General features: G+C 45.7%; 1 protein-coding gene across 3 annotated transcripts; it reads left to right on the top strand.

Moving 5' to 3' along the window:
- Positions 1-2,218: 2,218 nt before the first annotated feature.
- On the top strand, positions 2,219-18,400 carry LOC311115932 (N-acyl-phosphatidylethanolamine-hydrolyzing phospholipase D-like). Of its 3 annotated transcripts, none has more exons than XM_084191054.1 (6): positions 2,219-2,442; positions 6,428-6,613; positions 8,554-8,752; positions 10,031-10,680; positions 11,035-11,149; positions 17,669-18,400. In XM_084191054.1, exons 1-6 carry the CDS (start codon positions 2,303-2,305, stop codon positions 17,795-17,797), a joined length of 1,419 nt encoding a protein of 472 aa, XP_084047180.1. In that variant the 5' UTR covers positions 2,219-2,302; the 3' UTR covers positions 17,798-18,400. The 3 variants fall into 3 exon arrangements, with proteins under 3 accessions (XP_084047180.1, XP_084047178.1, XP_084047179.1); XM_084191052.1 differs by lacking the exon at positions 2,219-2,442 and adding an exon at positions 2,772-3,230; XM_084191053.1 differs by lacking the exon at positions 2,219-2,442 and adding an exon at positions 3,067-3,261.
- Positions 18,401-19,026: the final 626 nt, after the last annotated feature.

Below are 19,026 nucleotides of genomic sequence, written 5' to 3'. Positions count from 1 at the left end.
TGCAGTGCAACTGTCTAGTTAGTGACGGCAGTAAGTGTGGGCAATCATTTGTATGGACGGTCTTAACTCTGAATAATAAGGTGCAATGAGGAAGATATGTATGAAGAAAAAAAAAAAGATACTTTAGGGAGAGCCCCGCAGGACAGGCTGGTCTTACCATATATAAGGAGGGCATTGTTAAAAGGTAGTCTTAGCTCCTGTCTAATCCGTGCAGGAGAGAACTCTTCACTGGACCAGGATAAGGTGCAGGAGAGAACTCTTCACTGGACCAGGATAAGGTGCAGGAGCGAACGCTTCACTGGACCATGAAAAGGTGCAGGAGAGAACTCTTCACTGGACCAGGATAAGGTACAGGAGAGAACTCTTCACTGGACCAGGATAAGGTGCAGAAGAGAACTCTTCACTGGACCAGGATAAGGTACAGGAGAGAACTCTTCACTGGACCAGGATAAGGTGCAGAAGAGAACTCTTCACTGGACCAGGATAAGGTGCAGGAGAGAACACTTCACTGGACCAGGATAAGGTGCAGGAGAGAACTCTTCACTGGACCAGGATAAGGTGCAGGAGAGGTAACTCTAATGAACTTATCCTCTGCAGCAGAGGTAACTCTGGGTCTTCCATTCCGTTTGTCAATTAGGGTGTGCAGGGTGAATACACATGGTCTGTCATACAGTAATTTGGTAAAAAGCCAATTTGACATTTGCTCAGTACATTGTTTTCGCTGAGGAAATGTACAAGTCTGCTGTTAATGATAATGCAGAGGATTTTCCCATGGTTGCTGTTGATGCATATCCCACGGTAGTTATTGGGGTCAAATTTGTCTCAATTTTTGTGGATTGGGGTGATCAGTCCTTGGTTCCAAATATTGGGGAAGATGCCAGAGTTGAGGATGATGTTAAAGAGTTTAAGTATAACCAATTGGAATTTGTGGTCTGTATATTTTATCATTTCATTTAGGATACCATCAACACCACAGGCCTTTTTGGGTTGGATGGTTTGTATTTTGTCATGTAGTTGGATAATCCAGTAGGTTCTGGTAGTCTTTAATAGTTGGATCTAAGATTTTTATTTGATCATGTATATTTTTTTGCTGTATGTTATGTTAAGTTGCGTCAATTCAAATCTGGTATAGGAACAAAAAGAGGTCAATACACGTCTTCTAAAATAGACTAGTATTTTAATTAATGCAAACACTTGAATTGGTAAATATGATGTTCGTATATACGGGCCCACTGAAAAACCACGCAGGGCAGACAGAGAACTGAGCCATTGTTATAAGTTCTTCTTTAAATCCTCTGACAGAGATAGTTCCTGCTCCCTGCTGGGCCTATCAGAGTAGAGACTGAGCGTGCTTTAGACTAACCCAGCCTATCGTTGGCGCACAGGCTGGTCCCAGCCCCTTGGCGCTTCACTGTTGCCAGGCATTAGTTGTTATCTCCACAACTTGTCTCAAGTCAGCAACCTCAGACATCTTTGTAGCAGAACACATGTCCTTGAGCGGTTTAACAAAGAGGCAGTGTGTGTGTGTATGTGAGACACAAGCCTTATCTCAGCCTACCCCCTAACAGTTCCCCACATTAATCACAGCTTGTTATATTAAACAATCTATATCAGTACAGTACAAACCTATTATGTTTAATCATTAATGTATTCTTTCTAAGCTAGGCATCACATCTAGTTATAAGAAAATAGATCCCCACAGTTATAGGGCTAAAAAGATTGGAGAAGTGGTTTATCCATACATCTCCATTTTGGATAGATAACTCTTCGTGTGGGTTTTTTAGTTAGTTTTCCAATTTTCCCAGTCTCTCTTTCTCTCTCTCTCAGTATTACTTAGAGCCTCCAGTGAGCCTCCGGGTGGCTATGGAGAAGAATGGGTTGAATGTGGAGCACTTCTTTGTCCTGAACCATGGAGAATCCAGAGTGTTGGGGGGAGAAAGAGAAGGGGGTGTTTGAATGATCAGATGGGCTACATTACCAGAAGCTGCCATAGGAAAGAGTTTGGACTTCTGACAAATAAGAAATCTAAGCTTTGGATTATAACATTTGCCTGGTAAAAGGGCACTGACGTACATATTTGCAACTTTTTATAAATCTATGTTTTTAATGCCAAGTGATATTGATTGCACTATTAAATTGAAATTCACCTTACCAACATGGCTGTTTCTTTAAATGCGTGACCATGCAAAGTTCGGAAGTAGCTAACCAACTGTACACCAAAGTGACGGTGACCAACTTTCAAGAGTTATTTTTGTCAACCGAATACTAGCTTGATGTTTCTATAATTTTATTCTAAGCAATTATGGCTAGGCCAACTAGAAAAAGTCTACTAACTAACGCATTCAGGCTATGGCTGCTTCCACATGTTTGGAAAACTCTACTTTCGAGGTCTATTCACCGAGCCGCATGTGTTCTGAAAACAGCGAAGGGAATTTTGTCAAGGTGATTATTTGTCAGCCTACAAAACTACTTTTAAATAGGGGTTTCAATGTATCATATTTTAAGTGCACATCTCATTCAACAGAAGACAAACTACTCGGTACCACTGTTCCGGTTGCTTTACTTGCTAAAATGTATGCACTTCTAGCTCACTTACGGAAACACGCCCAATAGGCGAAACAGAGTCATGTTCTCGAACGTTGCAGATAGAAATGTCAGGAATAGAGCGGATGTGATTCTTATTCTACATAAGGAATCAATGTTTGTTCTACATAGCCTATCTCTATCTGAACGTTCCAAAACGTTGCGACGTCATACATTCACGTTGTACTGTAACTTGTGCCTTGTCAACATTTATGTTTGGAGCTTTCAGCTGCTAGTTAGTCTTGGCTCACTATGGTAAAGATCGAGTGTGTAAGAGCATTATTATATGGATTAATACGTGCACCATCGACCAACGGCCTTGTTTAGATATTCCGCAAAATAACTCATGTTTTAAGCTATTTTCAGACGTATTTCATAATCATATTTTCATTGCAAGTGCAAATCAAATGGGGAGTTTCGTCACGTAGGTCCTTGCATCGAAAAGAGGAGGATTTCAATAGGCTAGGCTGCTTTAATTTCGTCACATGGTAGAGTTTTTCACCGACGTCAGAAGCCTTGGCTGGGAGGCTGGTAACCGTGCGCGGTGGGACGTTGGCCGTGCTTGCAGTGCACTCTTCAACACTGTTCTGCGGATATCTCGCTGTAACAATATCCGAAGAAATGTCGCGCCACTGACGGATTTGCAGGTCGGCCTTGTCTTATTCTATACGTTTTCAGGTAGTATTTTATTGACTGAGTTGTAGTGACTGTGACGTAGGCTGACCGTTCAAGCTGCGAATGATCGATTGTCTCCGTTCTGCTTATTTCACCACATTCCTTCTTCTCTTTTTAGTTAGGGTTCTATTGACAATCTAATGTTCTTATTATCCCGATAAATCATCTCGATATAGCAGCAATTCTTTCCAGTGATCCGTTTTGTTTTGTTCTTGGTCGGATCAACAAAGAAACATTGTTGTATTTCTCTGGTGGTTTATTGTGGGTCCAGTCAAGTCATTCAATAGGCCAATACGTGCAACAGAGCTCCACAGTAGGCAACGTGAAATGTATAGAGTGCGAACGTTGTAAGGGTACTCAGTCAATAGGACAAGTGGACAACTACACAGTACTTCCACTATAGGGCCTAGGTGACAGCTATTCAGTAGCCTCTTTAGTCTGTACTTACACCTTAAAACACAAGCTGCTGTGAATAGGGTTGATAGAGGGATGGGGTTGATAGAGGGATGGGGTTGATAGAGGGATGGGGTTGATAGAGGGATGGGGTTGATAGAGGGATGGAGTTGAGAGAGGGATGGGGTTGACAGAGGGATTGGGGTTGACAGAAGGAAGGGGTTGACAGAGGGATGGGGTTGACAGAGGGAAGGGGTTGATAGAGGGATGGAGTTGAGAGAGGGATGGGGTTGACAGAGGGATTGGGGTTGACAGAGGGAAGGGGTTGACAGAATGATGGGGTTGACAGAGGGATGGGGTTGACAGAGGGATGGGGTTGACAGAGGGATGGAGTTGAGAGAGGGATGGAGTTGAGAGAGGGATGGAGTTGAGAGAGAGGGATGGAGTTGACAGAGGGATGGAGTTGACAGAGGGATGGGGTTGAGAGAGGGATGGAGTTGAGAGAGGGATGGAGTTGACAGAGGGATGGGGTTGACAGAGGGATGGGGTTGACAGAGGGATGGGGTTGACAGAGGGATGGGGTTGACAGAGGGATTGGGTTGACAGAGGGATGGAGTTGAGAGAGGGATTGGGGTTGACAGAGGGATTGGGGTTGACAGAAGGATTGGGGTTGACAGAGGGATGGGGTTGACAGAGGGAAGGGGTTGACAGAGGGATGGGGTTGACAGAGGGATGGGGGTTGACAGAGGGATTGGGATTGACAGAGGGATGGGGTTGAGAGAGGGATGGGGGTTGACAGAGGGATGGGGGTTGACAGAGGGATGGGGGTTGACAGAGGGATTGGGGTTGACAGAGGGATTGGGGTTGACAGAGGGATGGGGTTGACAGAGGGATGGGGTTGACAGAGGGATTGGGGTTGACAGAGGGATTGGGGTTGACAGAGGGATTGGGGTTGACAGAGGGATGGGGTTGACAGAGACATGGGGTTGACAGAGACATGGGGTTGACAGAGACATGGGGTTGACAGAGAGATGGAGTTGAGAGAGGGATGGAGTTGAGAGAGAGGGATTGGGGTTGACAGAGGGATGGGGTTGACAGAGGGATGGGGTTGAGAGAGGGAAGGGGTTGACAGAGGAATGGAGTTGAGAGAGAGGGATTGGGGTTGACAGAGGGATGGAGTTGACAGAGGGATGGAGTTGACAGAGGGATGGAGTTGACAGAGGGATGGGGTTGACAGAAGGAAGGGGTTGACAGAGGGATGGGGTTGACAGAGGGATGGGGTTGACAGAGGGATGGGGTTGACAGAGGGATGGAGTTGAGAGAGGGATGGAGTTGAGAGAGGGATGGGGTTGACAGAGGGATGGAGTTGACAGAGGGATGGAGTTGACAGAGGGATGGAGTTGACAGAGGGATGGGGTTGAGAGAGGGATGGAGTTGACAGAGGGATGGGGTTGACAGAGGGATGGGGTTGACAGAGGGATGGAGTTGACAGAGGGATGGAGTTGACAGAGGGATTGGGGTTGACAGAGGGATGGGGTTGACAGAGGGATGGGGTTGACAGAGGAATGGGAGACATGGATCAGGCTGTCTGAAGGCATTCATTATGATCACCTTTACCTGGACCATACTGTACTGTAGTCTTCATAGTTCCTGGTAGCAGTGGAGGGTCCATACAGTCGCTCAGAGAGATTTGTAGTAGCCTAATGATAGATTGGCAGGAGGCACATATACACTGAGTATACAAAACATTAGGAACACCTTCCTAATATTGAGTTGTACCCCCCCCCCCCCCTCCCCCAAATGGCCCTCAGAACAGCCTCAATTCGTCGGGGCATGGACTCTACAAGGTGTCAAACATTCTACAGGGATGCTGGCTCATGTTGACTCCAATGCTTCTCAAAGTTGTTCTTTGGGTGGTGGGCCATTCTTGATACACACAGGAAACTGTTGAGCGTGAAAAACCCAGCAGCGTTGCAGTTCAGGACACAAACCGGTGCGCCTGGCACCTACTACCATACCCCGTTCAAAGGCACTTAACTATTTTGTCTTGCCCATTCATCCTCTGAATGGCACACATACACAATCCATGTCTCAATTGTCTCAAAGCTTTAAACTCCTTCTTTAACCTGTCTCCTCCCCTTCATCTACACTGATTTGAAGTGGATTTAACAAGTACACATACAATAAGAGATCATAGCTTTCACCTGGATTATCTGGACTTGGCTGCCGTCTTGTGTACGTGTCAGTTAGCATTTGGAAGGCCAGTAACTTCCTCTTCATTTGGACTGAGCTGAAGCCTTTCCACCTGTCCGGAGATAAGATACAGCTGAAACAATAGACCCAGACAATTGTATATATTAAAGGTGCGGTCCACTGTGAGCTAGTCTGGCAGACAGTGTGTCTTTATTCAAAGTAGGAACCGGTAAAAAGTGGTTGCCCACGTTATACAATAGCTGACAGTGGAAGTCATGTTGCTGCCATCTCACATACAGCAGGCTTGGTAATGGCTGTTGAGTGGGGTTGTTTTGGAACTGTTGCACAGGGTTACACCATGTCACAATAAGCATGTTTTCATGTCTAAACTGTTTCCTAAGTGCGATTGCACAAGAAACTGTCGGCCATACTCCATGGTGGTGCGGGCCCAGGGACAAAACAACAGAAATAGACTCTAACTGCACTGTGTGCAGGCTTTTCTTTCTTAATTACTAGCTGTGTAATCCCTCCCCGGCATGTGTACGCTTTTATTTGGATTTCTTGTTTATTAACCTCCCTGTAGACCAGGAGCCCAGCACTGTCACCCCATGGAGGAGAGAGGAGGAGCAGGAGGAGAAGTGGATGAGAACCAGGTGTTGATGGAGGAGAGGGGTGTCTCTCCTGGTGATTCCCCAGGGACGGAGGGGGATTCCCCGGCCGTGGTCCGGCCCCGCGACCCCCCCACCACCCTGCAGGACTCAGGGCCTCGGTAGGGATAGACAATGAACACCTTTGCAGTTTTCACATGCACTTTCTTGCCATCCAGCTGCTGAAGTTGCAGCATGATATTTCAGTGTTTTTTTTGTCTTTATCTTTTGTGCTTTTTCTACCTGTATGGACTCTTTTTATATATTTATATATATGCTCGGTGTATATATATATATATATATATATATATATATATATATATATATATATATATATATATATATATATATATATATATATATATATATATATATATACATACACAGTGGGGAAAAAAAGTATTTAGTCAGCCACCAATTGTGCAAGTTCTCCCACTTAAAAAGATGAGAGAGGCCTGTAATTTTCATCATAGGTACACGTGAACTATGACAGACAAATTGAGAAAAAAAAATCCAGAAAATCACATTGTAGGATTTTTTATGAATTTATTTGCAAATTATGGTGGAAAATAAGTATTTGGTCACCTACAAACAAGCAAGATTTCTGGCTCTCACAGACCTGTAACTTCTTGTTTAAGAGGCTCCTCTGTCCCCCACTCGTTACCTGTATTAATGGCACCTGTTTGAACTTGTTATCAGTATAAAAGACACCTGTCCACAACCTCAAACAGTCACACTCCAAACTCCACTATGGCCAAGACCAAAGAGCTGTCAAAGGACACCAGAAGCAAAATTGTAGACCTGCACCAGGCTGGGAAGACTGAATCTGCAATAGGTAAGCAGCTTGGTTTGAAGAAATCAACTGTGGGAGCAATTATTAGGAAATGGAAGACATACAAGACCACTGATAATCTCCCTCGATCTGGGGCTCCACGCAAGATCTCACCCTGTGGGGTCAAAATGATCACAAGAACGGTGAGCAAAAATCCCAGAACAACACGGGGGGACCTAGTGAATGTCCTGCAGAGAGCTGGAACCAAAGTAACAAAGCCTACCATCAGTAACACACTATGCCGCCAGGGACTCAAATCCTGCAGTGAAAGACGTGTCCCCCTGCTTAAGCCAGTACATGTCCAGGCCCGTCTGAAGTTTGCTAGAGTGCATTTGGATGATCCAGAAGAGGATTGGGAGAATGTCATATGGTCAGATGAAACCAAAATAGAACTTTTTGGTAAAAACTTAACTTGTCGTGTTTGGAGGACAAAGAATGCTGAGTTGCATCCAAAGAACACCATACCTACTGTGGAGCATGGGGGTGGAAACATCATGCTTTGGGGCTGTTTTTCTGCAAAGGGACCAGGACGACTGATCCGTGTAAAGGAAAGAATGAATGGGGCCATGTATCGTGAGATTTTGAGTGAAAACCTCCTTCCATCAGCAAGGGCATTGAAGATGAAACGTGGCTGGGTCTTTCAGCATGACAATGATCCCAAACACACCGCCCGGGCAACGAAGGAGTGGCTTCGTAAGAAGCATTTCAAGGTCCTGGAGTGGCCTAGCCAGTCTCCAGATCTCAACCCCATAGAAAATCTTTGGAGGGAGTTGAAAGTCTGTGTTGCCCAGCGACAGCCCCAAAACATCACTGCTCTAGAGGAGATCTGCATGGAGGAATGGGCCAAAATACCAGCAACAGTGTGTGAAAACCTTGTGAAGACTTACAGAAAACGTTTGACCTGTGTCATTGCCAACAAAGGGTATATAACAAAGTATTGAGAAACTTTTGTTATTGACCAAATACTTATTTTCCACCATAATTTGCAAATAAATTCATTAAAAATCCTACAATGTGATTTTCTGGATTTTTTTCTTCTCATTTTGTCTGTCATAATTGACGTGTACCTATGATGAAAATTACAGGCCTCTCTCATCTTTTTAAGTGGGAGAACTTGCACAATTGGTGGCTGACTAAATACTTTTTTTCCCCACTGTATATGCTTGCACACCAAATTTCCCCTCTGGACACAATAGGCAGTAAAAACATTTGATTGATTGACTCCTCCAGGAAGAGCAGCTCCTCCCGGTCCTCGAGGAAGAGCTTCCGTCTGGACTACCGGTTGGAGGAGGAGGTGACGGGGTCGAGCCGGGACAAACATGGCCGCTTTACTAACCCCTGGCCCACATGGAAGTTCCCGTCCTACTCCACCCTGCTACGCTTCTTCCTGCTGGAGAAGAACCACAGTAATGTACCCAGCTCCATAGAGGTGAGACACATTCTGACGTTTGCCGTATATAATAGGTCTTTCATAAGACTCCTGAACAGCTAATCATGGCTACCCGGACTATTTGCATTGTCCCCCTCCCCTCCCCTCTTTTACGCTGCTGCTACTCTCTGTTTATTATCTATGCATAGTCACTTTAACTCTACCTACATGTACATATTACCTCAATTACCTCGACTAACCGGTGCCCCCGCACATTGACTCTGTACCGGTACCCCCCTGTATATAGCCTCGCTACTGTTATTTTATTTTACTGCTGCTCTTTAATTACACCTGTTGTATTTGGCGCATGTGACAAATACAATTTGATTTGATTTCTCACTCATTTGAGCCACCATTTCTAGCACCCACAGCCATTTGTGTCTAATGAGACACAGCGGCTCATACGTTTTGCAAAACAAACCTAGCTATGACGGAGACCACAAAACCACACCTGATAGGGCTCATTGCCAGTCAAACTGTCGACTCTTTATTATAAGGAACTTATCACACAAATGCCTAGACCTGTACTCCAACTCCACAGGTTGAATAATGATTCTTTTTTACTGTATACAGTCCACACCCAACAATTACCTCCTGCCCTGACTGAACCTGTTCCGTCTGCGCTGACTCCTGAGGTCTATCATTAAATATCTCTTGACTGAGCACGGCAGAGTTTGTCAACTGTGATTTTGAATGCTGTGCCTCGTGTCCACAGCTAGGTTAGCTGTTAGCTCCGGAAGATGCCTCCCATTCCATAAACACTGCACTGTGCTCTGGTAACAACCCAGGGTATTTTTAGATGGCTGTAAATCAATCTAACCTCACGACTCAGACAGGGGCTCTGCTCTAGAGACATGTAGTGGTCAGGAAGGAAGGGCCTAATATTTAAAGGAACTCTTATTTCCAATCATCTTTCTGATAAAGAGGAAGGACGTATTAAGGTGTTTAGTCATCTGTGTTTTGAATTGTTATGCTGAAATAACTTAATCAAATTAACCTTAAATTAATCATACAACCAGGGTCATATTCATTGAGACACGTCGGAGAAAAAGGGTTTTAATACGAAAAACAAAATTGAGCGTTTTTTTTTTTTATTGGTTAATTTGTTTTGGTGACTTGAAAATGACCGAAGCAATAGTGAAATGTTGAAATCATTTTTGTTCCATGTCTTAGACAAAGAGCTTCCAGTGCTGGAGCCTTTCTTACCCACCTCTATCTCTAAGCTCATGAATGAATCTGAAACAAGTCATATTCAAGTCTGTGTCTTCTGCTACTCAGGTCTTAGACAAAGAGCTTCCAGTTGTGGAACCTTGGTTCCTCCGTGTCCCGGAGGCAGCAGAAGGAGCCGTGGGGTCTGGTCTCAGGGTGACCTGGCTAGGCCACGCATCAGTCTTGGTAGAGATGGATGGCCTGGTCATCCTCACTGACCCCATCTTCAGCCAGAGGGCATCTCCCTTACAGTTCATGGGCCCCAAGAGGTACCGGGGTCCCCCTTGTACGGTTGATCAACTCCCCCGGATCGACGCGGTCGTCATCAGCCACTCCCACTACGACCATCTCGATGCGGGCACCGTGACCCAGTTGAACGAGCGGTTCGGCGGGGATCTCCGATGGTTTGTGCCGTTGGGTCTCATGGACTGGATGCAGAAAAGCGGGTGTGAGAATGTGATAGAGTTAGACTGGTGGGAGGAGAACTGTGTGCCGGGTCACGACGAAGTCACGTTTGTGTGTACGCCGGCGCAGCACTGGTGCAAGCGCACCCCCACGGACGATAACCGGGTGCTGTGGGGGAGCTGGTCTGTCCTGGGGCCCTGTAACCGCTTCTTCTTTGCTGGAGACACCGGCTACTGCTCCTCCTTCCAGGAGATAGGGAGGCGCTTTGGGCCCTTCGACCTGGCTGCCATACCCATCGGAGCGTACCTGCCCAGGTATGAAACTAGTGGACACCTGTCCTGCACAGCTGTGATTGGTTTAGTACAACGGTGCCCAAACCTCCCCGTGGAGAGCCACTGGGAGTGCAGGTTTTTGTTCCAACCCTGCTTTTATCTAATCAGCTGTTCATCAGGACCCTTGATGAACTGAATCAGGTTTAGAAAAGCAAAAGCCTGCATATCCAGTAGCTCTCTAGGGGAAGGGTTGGACCGTGGACCGTAGTATTAGATACCCCTCAACTTGATTAACTTAGTGAACTTCAGTTTACTTTTAATAAATACTAAGTTTGTTAAACCTTCATTAGGTAAACCCACAAAACCCAATTTTCCTCCATGTTTCTCCTCCCTCAGAGATGTAATGCGTGGACAGCATGTGGACCCGGAGGAGGCTGTGGAGATCCACAAAGACATCCAGGCCAGACACTCCCTGGCTATTCACTGGGGAACCTTCGCTTTAGCTTACGAGGTGAGCATTAACAGTTCTGAATGGGTGATCGAATGGATCTGTTTTTATATGGCATACAATGGCTTGCGCAAGTATTCACCCCCCTTGGCATTTTTCCTATTTTGTTGCCTTACAACCTGGAATTAAAATTGTTTTTTTTAGGGGTTTGTATCATTTGATTTACACAACATGCCTACCACTTTGAAGATGCAAAATATGTTTTATTGTGAAACAAACAAGAAATAAGACAAAAAAACTGAACTTGAGCGTGCATAACTATTCACCCCCCCCAAAGTCAATACTTTGTAGAGCCACCTTTTGCAGCAATTACAGCTGCAAGTCTCTTGGGGTATGTCTCTATAAGCTTGGCACATCTAGCCACTGGGATTTTTGGCCTTTCTTCAAGGCAAAACTGCTCCAGCTCCTTCAAGTTGGATGGGTTCCGCTGGTGTACAGCAATCTTTAAGTCATCCCACAGATTTTCAATTGGATTGAGGTCTGGGCTTTGACTAGGCCATTCCAAGACATTTAAATGTTTCTCCTTAAACCACTTGAGTGTTGCTTTAGCAGTATGCTTAGGGTCATTGTCCTGCTGGAAGGTGAACCTCCGTCCCAGTCTCAAATCTCTGGAAGACTGAAACAGGTTTCCCTCAAGAATTTCCCTGTATTTAGCGCCATCCATCATTCCTTCAATTCTGACCAGTTTCCCAGTCCCTGCCGATGGAAAAACATCCCCACAGCATGATGCTGCCACCACCATGCTTCACTGTGGGGATGGTGTTCTCGGGGTGATGAGAGGTGTTGGGTTTGCGCCAGACATAGCGTTTTCCTTGACGGCCAAAAAGCTCTATTTTAGTCTCATCTGACCAGAGTACCTTCTTCCATATGTTTGGGGAGTCTCCCACATGCCTTTTGGCGAACACCAAACGTGTTTGCTTATTTTTTTTTTTAAGCAATGGCTTTTTTCTGGCCACTCTTCCGTAAAGCCCAGCTCTGTGGTAGAGCATGGCACTTGCAACGCCATGGTTGTGGGTTCGATTCCCACGGGAGGCAAGTATGAAAAATGTATGCACTCACTAACTGTAAGTCGCTCTGGATAAGAGCGTCTGCTAAATTACTAAAAAATAAAAATATACGGTTTAAGGTGGTCCTATGGACAGATACTCCAATCTCCGCTGTGGTGCTTTGCAGCTCCTTCAAGGTTATCTTTGGTCTCTTTGTTGCCTCTCTGATTAATGCCCTCCTTGCCTGGTCCGTGAGTTTTGGTGGGCGGCCCTCTCTTGGCCAGTTTGTTGTGGTGCCATATTCTTTCCATTTTTTAATAATGGATTTAATGGTGCTCCGTGGGATGTTCAAAGTTTCAGATATTTTTTTATAACCCAACCATGATCTGTACTTCTCCACAACTTTGTCCCTGACCTGTTTGGAGAGCTCCTTGGTCTTCATGGTGCTGCTTGCTTGGTGGTGCCCCTTGCTTAGTGGTGTTGCAGACTCTGGGGCCTTTCAGAACAGGTGTATGTATATATATATATATACTGAGATCATGTGACACTTATATTGCACACAGGTGGACTTTAACTAATTATGTGACTTCTGAAGGTAATTGGTTGCACCAGATCTTATTTAGGGGCTTCATAGCAAAGGGGGTGAATACATATGCACGCACCACTTTTCCGTTAGTTATTTTTATTTATTTATTTTTGAAACAAGTAATTTTTTGCATTTCACTTCACCAATTTGGAAAACGTTGTGTATGTCCATTACATGAAATCCAAATTAAAATCAAATTAAATTACAGGTTGTAATGCAACAAAATTGGAAAAACGGCAAGGGGGATGAATACTTTTGCAAGGCACTGTACTGTAGGTACCTGCTGTAAAACATATTTTTGGTGTCAATTATCAGTTGTTAGCATCAATCCAAAACCTAAGGCATGTCACCTCACATCAGAGATGCATGGCCTATCCAGTGGGATTCTCTGAATCTAATGATCAGGAAGAATACATTTGCTCTGCCTCCCAGCTGAAATTGGAGACCGAAGGTCAGGAAAACTAGCCTTCCATGGTAATAAATCAACCCTATCACAACACGTCAACAGCGGATCTGACCTCTGCATTCTAGACTGGACTCAGTTTAGAGAAACACATATTTGCCATTGTGTCCTTTTGTGTGATGAGAACAAACACACTGTCAGACACCCCTTTTAACCGTTCAGCCTAAAGACAAAGGTGGGATTGTTCAGCGTCCCACAATAAATGTGAAAACTCCATTATGTTGCTTGCTGCTGCATTCAGTTGACGTCGGCACGTTTTTGGAAATGCAGAGGAAGATGTTTTGTTGGTCGTAAAAGAGGAACCATCGATTAACTGTGATATCATTAAACTTTCCCCTGATGCTTTGGTCATGCCTCAGCAGATGGCTTTGCTGGTAAAACCGTTTAAGACGGACCGTTCTCTTAAATCAGTGCAGAAAGCAACACACAGGGACATACGAGTTTACTTGTTTATGGAGAATTATTTGACTTTATTTAGTTCAGACACCTCTATTCTGGGATGTTGAAACAAGTAGTTTGTTTGCCGACAGCAGTTGTCCTGTTGGCAGGCTTTGAAAGATAACCTTTTGTCTGTCTGACGTTTCTGCTGAGGGAGGCAGCAAGCAGCTCAAAAAGCCTATGTAGTTTCACCTGCTGTCCTCCCCTAAACCCTGGAGTCTATGTACTGGCCTCTCCTAAACCCTGGAGTCTATGTACTGGCCTCTCCTAAACCCTGGAGTCTATGTACTGTCCATCCTAAACCCTGGAGTCTATGTACTGTCCTCTCCTAAACCCTGGAGTCTATGTACTGGCCTCTCCTAAACCCTGGAGTCTATGTACTGACCATCCTAAACCCTGGAGTCTATGTTCTGTCCTCTCCTAAACCCTGGAGTCTATGTTCTGTCCTCTCCTAAACCCTGGAGTCTATGTACTGGCCTCTCCTAAACCCTGGAATCTATGTACTGACCATCCTAAACCCTGGAGTCTATGTTCTGTCCTCTCCTAAACCCTGGAGTCTATGTTCTGTCCTCTCCTAAACCCTGGAGTCTATGTACTGTCCTCTCCTAAACCCTGGAGTCTATGTACTGGCCTCTCCTAAACCCTGGAGTCTATGTACTGGCCTCTCCTAAACCCTGGAGTCTATGTACTGGCCTCTCTTAAACCCTGGAGTCTATGTACTGGCCTCTCCTAAACCCTGGAGTCTATGTACTGGCCTCTCCTAAACCCTGGAGTCTATGTACTGGCCTCTCCTAAACCCTGGAGTCTATGTACTGGCCTCTCCTAAACCCTGGAGTCTATGTACTGGCCTCTCCTAAACCCTGGAGTCTATGTACTGTCCTCTCCTAAACCCTGGAGTCTATGTACTGTCCATCCTAAACCCTGGAGTCTATATACTGTCCTCTCCTAAACCCTGGAGTCTATGTACTGTCCATCCTAAACCCTGGAGTCTATGTTCTGGCCTCTCCTAAACCCTGGAGTCTATGTACTGGCCTCTCCTAAACCCTGGAGTCTATGTACTGGCCTCTCCTAATCCCTGGAGTCTATGTACTGTCCATCCTAAACCCTGGAGTCTATGTACTGGCCTCTCCTAATCCCTGGAGTCTATGTACTGTCCATCCTAAACCCTGGAGTCTATGTACTGGCCTCTCCTAAACCCTGGAGTCTATGTACTGTCCTCTCCTAAACCCTGGAGTCTATGTACTGTCCATCCTAAACCCTGGAGTCTATGTTCTGTCCATCCTAAACCCTGGAGTCTATGTACTGGCCTCTCCTAAACACTGGAGTCTATGTACTGTCCTCTCCTAAACCCTGGAGTCTATGTACTGTCCTCTCCTAAACCCTGGAGTCTATGTTCTGTCCTCTCCTAAACCCTGGAGTCTATGTACTGGCCTCTCCTAAACCCTGGAGTCTATGTACTGACCATCCTAAACCCTGGAGTCTATGTTCTGTCCTCTCCTAAACCCTGGAGTCTATGTTCTGTCCTCTCCTAAACCCTGGAGTCTATGTACTGTCCTCTCCTAAACCCTGGAGTCTATGTACTGGCCTCTCCTAAACCCTGGAGTCTATGTACTGGCCTCTCCTAAACCCTGGAGTCTATGTACTGGCCTCTCTTAAACCCTGGAGTCTATGTACTGGCCTCTCCTAAACCCTGGAGTCTATGTACTGGCCTCTCCTAAACCCTGGAGTCTATGTACTGGCCTCTCCTAAACCCTGGAGTCTATGTACTGGCCTCTCCTAAACCCTGGAGTCTATGTACTGGCCTCTCCTAAACCCTGGAGTCTATGTACTGTCCTCTCCTAAACCCTGGAGTCTATGTACTGTCCATCCTAAACCCTGGAGTCTATATACTGTCCTCTCCTAAACCCTGGAGTCTATGTACTGTCCATCCTAAACCCTGGAGTCTATGTTCTGGCCTCTCCTAAACCCTGGAGTCTATGTACTGGCCTCTCCTAAACCCTGGAGTCTATGTACTGGCCTCTCCTAATCCCTGGAGTCTATGTACTGTCCATCCTAAACCCTGGAGTCTATGTACTGGCCTCTCCTAATCCCTGGAGTCTATGTACTGTCCATCCTAAACCCTGGAGTCTATGTACTGGCCTCTCCTAAACCCTGGAGTCTATGTACTGTCCTCTCCTAAACCCTGGAGTCTATGTACTGTCCATCCTAAACCCTGGAGTCTATGTTCTGTCCATCCTAAACCCTGGAGTCTATGTACTGGCCTCTCCTAAACACTGGAGTCTATGTACTGTCCTCTCCTAAACCCTGGAGTCTATGTACTGTCCTCTCCTAAACCCTGGAGTCTATGTTCTGTCCTCTCCTAAACCCTGGAGTCTATGTACTGTCCTCTCCTAAACCCTGGAGTCTATGTACTGGCCTCTCCTAAACCCTGGAGTCTATGTACTGGCCTCTCCTAAACCCTGGAATCTATGTTCTGTCCTCTCCTAAACCCTGGAGTCTATGTTCTGTCCTCTCCTAAACCCTGGAGTCTATGTTCTGTCCTCTCCTAAACCCTGGAGTCTATGTTCTGTCCTCTCCTAAACCCTGGAGTCTATGTTCTGTCCTCTCCTAAACCCTGGAGTCTATGTACTGGCCTCTCCTAAACCCTGGAGTCTATGTACTGGCCTCTCCTAAACCCTGGAGTGTATGTACTGGCCTCTCCTAAACCCTGGAGTCTATGTTCTGTCCTCTCCTAAACCCTGGAGTCTATGTTCTGTCCTCTCCTAAACCCTGGAGTCTATGTTCTGTCCTCTCCTAAACCCTGGAGTCTATGTACTGGCCTCTCCTAAACCCTGGAGTCTATGTACTGGCCTCTCCTAAACCCTGGAGTCTATGTACTGGCCTCTCCTAAACCCTGGGGGTCTATGTTCTGTCCTCTCCTAAACCCTGGAGTCTATGTACTGGCCTCTCCTAAACCCTGGAGTCTATGTACTGTCCATCCTAAACCCTGGAGTCTATGTACTGGCCTCTCCTAAACCCTGGAGTCTATGTACTGGCCTCTCCTAAACCCTGGAGTCTATGTACTGGCCTCTCCTAAACCCTGGAGTCTATGTACTGTCCTCTCCTAAACCCTGGAGTCTATGTACTGTCCTCTCCTAAACCCTGGAGTCTATGTACTGTCCATCCTAAACCCTGGAGTCTATGTACTGTCCTCTCCTAAACCCTGGAGTCTATGTACTGTCCATCCTAAACCCTGGAGTCTATGTACTGGCCTCTCCTAATCCCTGGAGTCTATGTACTGTCCATCCTAAACCCTGGAGTCTATGTACTGTCCTCTCCTAAACCCTGGAGTCTATGTACTGACCATCCTAAACCCTGGAGTCTATGTACTGACCTCTCCTAAACCCTGGAGTCTATGTTCTGTCCTCTCCTAAACCCTGGAGTCTATGTTCTGTCCTCTCCTAAACCCTGGAGTCTATGTACTGTCCATCCTAAACCTATCATTCTCTCTCTCTCTCTCCGTCTCTCTCTCTCTCTCTCCGTCTCTCTCTCTCTCTCTCTCCGTCTCTCTCTCTCTCACCGTCTCTCTCTCTCTCTCTCTCTCTCTCTCTCTCTCTCTCTCTCGCTCTCTCTCTCTCTCTCTCTCTCTCTCTCTCTCACCGTCTGTCTCTCTCTCTCACCGTCTCTCTCTCTCTCTCACCGTCTCTCTCACTCACCCTCTCTCTCTCACCGTCTGTCTCTCAATTCTCTCTCTCACGTCTCTCTTTCTCTCTCTCTCTCACCGTCACTCTCTCTCTCAATTCAATTCTCGCTCTCTCACCCTCTCTCTCTCACACACACACTTTCTCAGTCTCTCTCTCTCTCTCTGTTTGACTATCATTCTCTCTCTCTCTCTCACCATCTCCCTCTCACACTTTCTCGCTCTGTCTCTCTCTGACTCTCCTTCATTGGAAGGAGAGAGAGCGAGAAACGCGAGGAAGCGACTGGCTTATATCATTCATGCCTCTTTCCTTTCACTTTATTTAATACTGGCTAACATCCATCTCTGTCTCTCTCTCTGTCTGTGTCAGTATTACTTAGAGCCTCCAGTGAGACTCAGGGAGGCTATGGAGAAGAATGGGTTGAATGTGGACCACTTCTTTGTCCTGAACCATGGAGAATCCAGAGTGCTGAACGCAGACCAGGAAGTCTTTGAATGATTGGACCAAAATGGGGCATAAGCCCCTCCCACAAGCTGTAGAAGACTAAACGGCACTGTGGCTTAAATCATACAGCTGAATCAATGAATAAGCTCTCATCGTCAACAGTCTAGTTGATGGCGGACTAGAGAGTTGAATGATGGCGACTATAAAACGGAACACCCTGTCATTTATCCAATGATTGTTTTTCTATGCCAAATGTCTGACACCGGAACTATCAAGAAGAAACATTTCGGAATAATTTTTTGCTGATGATGTGTTATCGTATAGCTGCAATGTCATCAGTCGTGTCAAAGTGATGAATATGTATGTTATTTTACACAATGGACACACTACACGTCATTGTGCTCCGACGTGCAGAACTGCAACTGTATGCCTTCACAGTTTAGCACATTCACCAATCATATTTTGTAGAGTTTCTTTAACCACATGTAACCAAATCTTCTGGAGTCATCAAATGCTGGACAGTTCATGTGCACTATACTCTGTGTAATTTATGTACTTTGCAATAATGTTTAGGAGGTCTGAAAACACGTTGTTGTATGTGTGGTTTTCACCCTCATCCATGTTACAGCTGTCATTAAAACTCTGCTCTCTGATGTACACAGACTTGTCTTGTGAGGTGTACACTCTTAGGTCATTAGTTAGGGCCAGAGTAATTCCTGACCTGAATACTTGGTTCTGCAATACTGACCACTTTAGATTTAAGCTATTTTTATTTATTTTTTTACCTTGTCCACAATAGGTCATGAGTTCAGTACTTGTCTTTTGTACAACTCTCAACGTCAAACATACGAAGAGGTGTGAATGGCCTGTGGCCCTGGTGTAAGGATCTCACCCCTGAATCACAGGGTTGTTGGTTCAAACCAAGACAGAGCCCATGAGTGTTTATTTGGCTGATAGTTGAAAGATGGTCAGAACTCATGGGGGGTGAATACTTGGGGTCACTCCTGTGAACAGCAGTGGTTCTAGAGAGAATCTCCTGCCAAAAGTGGTGGTCTTTTATTTAAAAACAGTCAGAGGTTTTTTTCAGCAGTTTTCTTCCGTAAACACTGCAGGTTACAGTTCAGGATCCCCAGGATTGAACCACCCCCTTCCAGCCAACACACCACTGGCCTGTAATGATGTTGGTGTGGCAGCCACTCCTCCTAGTGGCCCTGACTCACTCTGCAGCGGAGTTCATGGCCACAACACATCCTGATCCAGAGCTGGGTTTGAACCTGCAACCC

This window comes from Coregonus lavaretus (genome assembly GCF_964263955.1).
Source record: "Coregonus lavaretus genome assembly, contig: HAP1_SCAFFOLD_3027, whole genome shotgun sequence".
NCBI classification, from domain to species: domain Eukaryota; kingdom Metazoa; phylum Chordata; class Actinopteri; order Salmoniformes; family Salmonidae; genus Coregonus; species Coregonus lavaretus.
The sequence above is the reverse complement of the archived record's forward strand: the minus strand, read 5'-3'. Positions and strand labels throughout refer to the sequence as shown.